This window comes from Takifugu rubripes, chromosome 19 (genome assembly GCF_901000725.2).
Source record: "Takifugu rubripes chromosome 19, fTakRub1.2, whole genome shotgun sequence".
NCBI classification, from domain to species: Eukaryota; Metazoa; Chordata; class Actinopteri; order Tetraodontiformes; family Tetraodontidae; genus Takifugu; species Takifugu rubripes.
The window spans coordinates 6,139,457-6,148,060 of record NC_042303.1 but is presented as its reverse complement, the minus strand read 5'-3'; the positions used below and the strand labels follow the sequence as shown (position 1 = coordinate 6,148,060).

The following is an 8,604-nucleotide window of genomic DNA, read 5'->3' as shown; positions in this document are numbered from 1 at the left end:
TTCTCGGCTGCCATGGAAACGGACAGAGCGCTGGATGACGGAAGGCGGAGACTCCTTCACAAAGACTATGAGGCAGCGGCGGGCAAGTTATGCCACCATATGCGGGTGGATTGTATACGCATGGGCTATGATACCATCTTCATGTATTGTAAGAGCTTTCACAAAATCAACACTGAACCGGAACTGGACGGTGAGTCCGATTCAGATGATTAAGAAGAGGAATTCAGGATGTTGGACACTGAAATAGTGCAGCTGTTTAAGTCAGATACAGAATATGAAAACTTTGATGGTTTTGTGGCGGAAAAATTAATATTTTGTGAAATGAATGTGTCGAAACTCACTGTTTTATTTCCGTTGTCATTTTTTACTGTATGTTTCAGTATGTGCCTAATAATACGGTGCGCCTTATGTATGTTTTAAATACAGAAATAGCACCTATAACTGAGACTGCGCCTTTTAATACAGTGTGCCTTATGGTCGTGAAAATACGGTATATACAGATGCTATATAAATTAAGATTGATTGATTGATTGAGATTGAAATGCAACTTGTCTTCCAAAACTTTGATTAACTAATAGGAAATAGACAGTGACATTAAAAAAAATCCATTCTGAGTACTCATAAATTTCTGTATTAAATGTCTAGCAATATTATTAGCTGTTATGAATGTGCTCTATTAATTCTGGTAGTATGAATCATAGCAACTGGACTGTTTGAGTTTAATGAAGATGTGTCACCTCTCATCCAAGAAGTGAAGTGATACCAGTGCCTTCCTTTCCTGGATGGAAATCACCATCCTGCCAGCTGACAAAGGAAGACGCACTGTTGGGATTTCTGGGTTGTGTCTGTCTTTGGCCTGCAGGGTGTGGTGTTGAGCACAATTGGGTGCAGCTGGCACTGCAGGTGGGCGCACCTGTAGGCAATTTACATCTTGCTGCCTATTTAAGCAGGTTGTGCCTGCCTGTCACTGCTGGGGTGTCTGTTCACTTTCCTGAGTGTTCCTGTTCGTGTTGGGAGTCTGTTCGTTGGTCTAGTGTGGGAGCTTGTTTGGGTTCCTTGGTGTTGGCTCCTGTTCCTGTGTTCCTGTTGCCTTGGAGGGTCGCTCCTATTCCCGTGCTTCCGGTTTCCCTGGAGGACCGCTCCTGTTCCTGTGTTCCTGTTGCCCTGGAGGGCCACTCCTGTCCCCGAGCTTCCGGTTTTCCTGGAGGGCCTCTCCTGTTGCTGTTCCGTTTCTCCTGGAGGACCGCTCCTGCCCCCCTTGCAGTCTAGGAGGACTGCCTCTGCCCTCAGTGTCTCGGGGCACGTTCGTGAGGCGAGCGTGTTGCGCCGGACTCCCGAGTCCTCGCCGGTCCAGGAGGACTGCAGCCGTTTGAGGACTCATCGGTGTTCCGAGTTCCCGGCAGTCCAGGGGGACTGCGTCTGGTTTGGGAACTCGCCGATGGACCTGGGACGGGCGGACGCTGCCTCCCGATCCCCATGCGGTCCAGGAGGACTGTTTCTGTTGATGTGTGCTCCCCTTCCCTGTAAATAAAGCCCTTGACCTCTCCACCTCTGTGTCCTGGCCTGCGTTCGGGTCCGCTACCACCATGTATCGTAACACGCACAGTGATACTGAACACAGCAGATTACCATGCCAAGATGACCAGCCTCCTCAACAACACGTCCACATATGAGATATTGAGACAAGATCCAACCAGCAAATACAAGGCTAAGACAGTAAAATATTTACAATTACAGACCAAATAAGGACCAAATAATTGACCATGCATTTCACCAACAAGGTCAAGGATGTAAAATTAAATCCAGGTGAGACATTGGTATTATAGGACGTCACCTCGCTTTTTACTTCCATCTCCACCAAAGAAGAAGTTAAAGCTGTGACGAAACATCTTCTGCAGGATAAAACACTAGCGACCAGGATGAACCTCACTCCGCACCATGTTTGTGCACTGCTGGACCTCTGCCTCATGACCACCTATTTCCAGTGCCATAGGCTCACCTGTGTCACCTATAGTAACCAATCTATACATGGAGGAAGTGGAGAGCAGAGCCTTGACCTCCTTCATAGGAACTGCACCCAGCCACTGGTATAGATTTATGGATGACACATGGATCAAGATCCGAACACTGGAGGTAGAAGCCTTCATGGAACATATCAACACTGTAGATGAAAACATAAATTCATCCGCGAAGATATCAGAAGATCAAGTATGGTCTTCTTGGACTGTGCTGTGCACATTGAAGGAGACGGGAGCCTGACTATCAAGTTCTACAGAAAACCCACCCACATAGACCAATACCTTCTTTTCGATTCCCACCACCCACTGGAACACAAGCTAAGTGTCATCAGAACCTTACACCACCGGACCCAGAATGTGCCCACCAGAACAGAGGGAAAGGAAGAAGAACAGAAGCAAATCAAGACAGCCCTCAAAACCTGTGGCTATCCTGGCTGGTCCTTGATCAAATCCTCCAGGAAACCCAGAGGATACCAAGAAGAAATAGCCAAAAAAAAATGGACCAACATTCTCATTCCATATGTTGCAGGGCTTTCTAAGAAGATCAGGAGGATTTTCAATAAACACAACATCCCAGTGCACTTCAAGTCCTCCAACACCCTGTGACAGATGTTCGTCCACCCAATGGACAAAACAGCAAGACACAAACAAAAGTAATGTACTGTATGCAGTCCAGTACGGCGAGGAATGCCCAGACCAATACATTGGGGAGACAAAACAATTGCCTCACAAGCACATAGCACAACATAGGAGAGCCAGCTCCTCAGGCCAGGACTATGCAGTTCAGCTGCATTTGAAGGACAAAGGACAGTCATTTGAGGATAATGATGGTTTTGGCCAGGGAAGATAGATGATTCGATAAAGAAGGCATCTATGTCAAACTGGAAAGATCATCATTAAACAGAGGTGGGGGTCTGAGACATCACCTCTCACCTGTTTACAATACAGTATTGAAAAACATCCCCAGGAGGAGAAGAAGCCAATAACACATGGCCAATAAGGAACCCCATTGTGTCAGGGGAAGTTTCAACAACCTGCATTATGAGGGGTGGAGCAACCAACAATCAGGTGACTGAAACTCTAGTATCTGGAACTCCCAGTCAGCTAGAACCATTGAAGCCTCTTAGATGAGAGGAGAAATATCTTCTTGAAACTCAAATAGTCCAATTGCTATGATTCAACTACCAGAATTACCATGACCTGGATGACTGAGAACCTTCATAGACATACTCTGTTGGTTGATCAATCAATCAGTCTTTATTTATATAGCGTCTGTTACAATCAAAATTGTTTCTAGGCACTTTACATTTAATCATTTTAAAACTGGAAAAATAGCTTCATGAATTTACCTTGAAACTTAAACAATGAGTGAGGAATCATTTGCGTTTTCACTGGGCCCAAATGAATCACAGAGTGGTACCTTCTTTGTCACATGTGCTGCTTTTGACTAATGATGTGACAAGTTTTGGAGTTGTTTTTTTAAACAAAGTCTGCCTTTGTTTTTACTTAGGCTTGAGAAATGTGTGACAAGTTTTATAGTTGTCTTTTAAACAAAGTCTGCCTTTGTTTTTACATATACCGGTAGTTCAAGAAATGTTCCTATGCCCTACAGCTAGATTTTTTTTTAGACAGTCAATAAGTGTCCTCCACTTTTGGAGCTTTTTCTGACTTCCTCTGTTTGTAGTTGAATTCTACACGTTGCCTTTTTTGGATATAAACCAGAGATATTTCTATTTTGGACTGGTTAAAATAGTGAACATGAGTGTGTGTGTGTGTGTGTGTGTGTTTGAGAGAGAGAGAGAGAGTGCGTGCGTGCGTGCGTGCGTGCGCGGCGGCGGGGAGGGGGGGTGCATTAGACTGCCGCCCTGACGCACTTGAACTACACTTTGAAGCTTGTCTATTTTGGTATTAATCACAACAGTCTGGTCTAATAAATGCACTCCCAGCGCCCTGAGCCGGTTCTGTCATTGCATGGCTAAAATGAGGTGACTGATCCAAAGGCTTCCTGGCGCAGCGTGGGGGCTCAGCCAGCACAGAAATACGCCCGAACCGCGCGTAATAAATGTTTCAGCGCTTGGTCAAAGGGACAGCCCCCCGCCCCTCCTCCCCTCTCCCCTCTTCCCTCCCCCAATGCAACAGCAAGGGATGCGCACAAAGGACAAACGGTGGATGCATTCTGGCTCCGCTGGTGGGGTTTTTCCCCACAATGAACATATTGACATTTTGACTTTTGGCAACAACGAAAGCACCAGCTGTGGTGTCTCTCTGAAAAGTGACTGACTGGTGAACACAACTGCCAGAGGTGTTGGGCGCATGCGCTACCGTGCGCGTTATTTTTCAATGTGCGTTTGAAAAGTGGGTGTAAAATGCTTTTAAATGCCGCTACCTGCATTTTTAACAACTACTGAGTCAGGGTGTTAATGACCTCAGGGAAAGCATGTAACCGGGATCAGAGGTGTGGGTGTCATTTATTTGTTTACTTTTGGGGAGAAGTTGAGCAAAGCATTACGTTCTCGATAAGTTCATTTGTGACTAGGTTGCTCGTGGACGTGTGTGAGACATATCCGCGCCGCGGGTTGGTGTCGACTTGTTGGTTGGGAAAAAAGAAAAGGCAGAGGGGAGAGATGCGGCTTCACAGTGTGGATACGCGGGGAGTGGTAATGTTTAGAGGCGATCCATGCAAATCTCGCCGCTCTGGGCACCCCAAAGCTCTGGATGGGGAGGCGTGGCGCGCTCTGCCTCCCCGGGATTGAAAACCACCTGTATGGATAAACAAACCTACAGGGTAGACCAGTCGCTCTCCTCCGCCTTGGAAAGTGTCAGGAACGCTACGCAGAACCGGGGTTATGAGGAAGCAGAAGAGGGTGACATGACGGTGGAAAACATGCTGGAGGACTCCGCCGTGCTGTCGGCGCCTCACCTGTCGGTCGATCGATTTCAGCGCAGCCGCCAGGGATGCTGTGAGCGAGTGGTGATAAACATTTCAGGTCTACGCTTCGAGACGCAACTTAAAACTTTCAACCAGTTCCCAGAGACGCTGCTGGGAGACCCCAGGAAAAGAATGCGCTACTTTGATCCGCTGAGGAACGAATACTTCTTTGACAGGAACAGACCCAGCTTTGATGCCATTTTGTATTTTTACCAGTCAGGGGGGCGCATACGGAGACCTGTTAACGTCCCCATTGATATTTTCTCAGAGGAAATCAGATTTTATCAACTCGGCGAAGAGGCCATGGAGAAATTCCGAAACGATGAAGGGTTTATAAAAGAGGACGAGCGCGTGTTGCCCAAATCTGATTTTCAAAAGCAGGTCTGGCTTTTGTTTGAATATCCCGAAAGCTCGGGACCAGCGCGGGGAATCGCCATCGTTTCGGTGCTTGTCATTTTGATTTCAATAGTCATTTTCTGCATGGAGACTTTGCCAGAATTCCGGGACGAGCGCGACCAAAGCACAGTTGCACCCTCGGTCAATGGCACCGCGCCCCACGTCCAAAATCCGTTCACAGACCCTTTCTTTATCATAGAGACTCTTTGCATTATATGGTTTACTTTTGAGTTGCTCGTGAGGTTTTTTGCCTGCCCCAGCAAAGCTTCTTTCTCCAAAAACATTATGAATATCATTGACATCGTTGCCATTATCCCATACTTTATCACACTGGGAACTGAGCTCGCTGAAAGAGAAACTAACAGCGGGCAACAGGCGATGTCTCTCGCCATCCTCAGGGTGATACGGTTGGTCAGGGTTTTTCGCATTTTTAAACTGTCGCGACACTCAAAGGGTCTCCAGATTTTGGGGCAGACGTTGAAAGCCAGCATGAGAGAGCTCGGTTTACTGATATTTTTCCTTTTCATCGGAGTTATTCTCTTTTCCAGCGCTGTTTACTTCGCAGAAGCAGACGACCCCACGTCTAGTTTCACGAGCATCCCAGATGCATTCTGGTGGGCCGTGGTCACCATGACCACAGTAGGATATGGAGACATGCACCCTGTGACGATCGGTGGCAAAATAGTGGGCTCACTCTGCGCGATAGCGGGCGTGCTGACCATTGCCCTACCCGTGCCAGTAATTGTGTCCAATTTCAACTATTTTTACCACAGAGAGACGGACGGAGAGGAGCAGCCTCAGTACGTGCACACGGGAAGTTGTGAACACCTCCCTTCGGAGGAGCTGCGGAGGTCGTGCAGCTCCTCTTCCCTCAGCAAATCTGAATATATGGTGATAGAAGAAGGCATCAACAGCACATTCAAACAGCCCAACTTTAACACGGAAAACAACCAGAACTGCGTAAACATCAAGAAGATGTTCACAGATGTGTAGATGTACTTCAGATCATTTGGCAAGCAATGAAGCGAGACCTCTAATATATTCGTGGATGGAGACTGTGTAAATATCAGTTTCAACAAGTCTTTTCCCCTTTAAAAAAAAATCTAAATAATTAGAAATTGTGATATTTTTTTTGTTCACGTGTTCACAGTGTTTTGTGGCGCTTAAGATCAAATTTCATGATTGAAGAATACCACTGGAATGTACAATTTAATATTCCAAAGTATAATTTCAAGTTAGTGGTTGGTGGAAAATTGTATTTTTTACAGCTTTCAGTGCCACACGATGCCTACATATCTTGACAAAAGCTACAATCTGTTGGTGTTGATGCTTTGGTTCCCCTTGTTGCATTGTCTGTCATCTATCCGTCAACATCGACAAATAGATGGTGTTTCGTGGAGATTTTCATTGTTCGTGTCATGAATAGACACACTTATATGTAACTAATTGCCTCTTTAGGTAAATATCATAAGCTGTCGAGATATTGGATTTTGAATCCTACATAAATTATTTTTTTCAGGTAAAGTTACGCAAGGAAGTGTACATAGTGATGCACAAATGGAGGTGTAATGGGTAAATTAACTGAATACGACTCTAAACGTCATTGCATATCACAGATGAAATTTCATTCACTTTGAGCAGACTGCTTGTCTGTAAGTGGGGATGCTCGGTGTTGGAGGTCATGTGAACGGTGAAACAGAGACATGGTTTCGCCTCGTGAACACGCCCTGTGATTCAAGCACCATGACCACGTGGGTTTCCTGGGTAACTGCATCATCAGTAAATCAATCTTGGAATGAATGTCCCGGCAATTACAAAAGATGACAGAAATGGCGTAAATGACTAAATAATTAATCTTATGATATGAATACACATTTGGACTTGATGACTTTTTATATAATAAATAATAATATTATTTCCTAATAATGCAACTTTTTACCTTTGTAGCGCCCCCTATTGGTACACGCGCCCCAAATATTGTGAATAGGACATTTGGATGTAACTGAATCTGTGAAATAATGACAAACAATTGTATGTTTAGATGATTTTATTTTTATTTAAATCACGCTGGTCAACCTTATGGGTTATCTTGAAATAGTCCCGATTTTATTTATTTATCTTTAATGAACAGGTTCAGGAAAAAAAAGATCATTTTAAAAATGTTGACATGTTAATTAACCTTGGAGATATATTTTTGTTTTGCTGATCATACCCTGAGGAATCAGTATCACATTAGATTTAACACTGTTTCATCAGCTGCCTTTTCTGTTTTAGATATGAGCTCCATTATTTGAGTTGGCATGCCAACTAGGCCTGACGTCACCTTCCTTTCGTCCTCTAGACAAGTGCATGTGTTTCAAAATGACTGAGAAGTGAAATCTTGAAACAAACAAAAAATGCTCAAATAAGTTTGTTGAAAATCAAGTACAGGGAATATACGAGTTTACCTCTTAGATTTGAATCATCTAGCAGATGCTTTTGTCTTACTGTAAGAGAGACACAAGCCACTTGAGACCAATCTGAATAAAATTCTACCTTACACTCGTACAAGTGCCAGTGAATAAAGTGCAGAGCTCTGGAGAGGGAATGAAGTAGCAAGTAAAATTATTCATACACTTAACTTAGAGTACATTGTTTACGAAATGTAAAACACGAGTTGTCATCAGCGTTGTTTCATTCTGTTGTTTTTCCATCACGCCATCGTTGCTAAAGAAAGAAGCTCTCTACTACCCTCAAGTGAACAGTTTGAGTTATTACTGTTCATGACAGAGTCCATTTTACCCTTATTTTGAAATGGAATGCACTGTAGATTTAATCGTAATATTAAGGAAAATAGTTTTACATTCTGTAATGCAATTTTAATTGGTATTTCTGAAGTATAAAAGGAGTGCTTTTGGTTTTGTTTTGTTTTTTAAATGCCCTTACCTCATGGTGACGTTACAAGAATTTTACCTTGCAGCAGATAATGAATGCTTTGGTTAGACCTGATCTTGCAGACAAAAAATTCCTATGTCTTGATTTATATTTTAAGAAATGTGGTATAAATATTTAGAGATAGTAGGATGCATATATATAGACAGAGAAGCTTTCAGGTTTCCCTGTTGGAATTAAAGTCTTCCCCAAACAGGGGAATTGAAAGCATGTGTGCATATTAATCATGATCTCCTGGAGCGCTCTGAATCAGTGCTGACATGGGATCCCTGCTGCTTAGCCTCTTTTTATTGTTTGTGCAGAGATAGAATAGGTTTAAATATTGTTGCT

At 43.9% G+C, this 8,604-nt stretch overlaps 1 protein-coding gene across 1 annotated transcript; it reads left to right on the top strand.

Annotated features, from left to right (window-relative positions):
- Positions 1-4,193: 4,193 nt before the first annotated feature.
- On the top strand, positions 4,194-6,742 carry LOC101076146 (potassium voltage-gated channel subfamily A member 3-like). Its single transcript, XM_003973074.2, has one exon. It carries the CDS (start codon positions 4,696-4,698, stop codon positions 6,334-6,336), a length of 1,641 nt encoding a protein of 546 aa, XP_003973123.2. The 5' UTR covers positions 4,194-4,695; the 3' UTR covers positions 6,337-6,742.
- Positions 6,743-8,604: the final 1,862 nt, after the last annotated feature.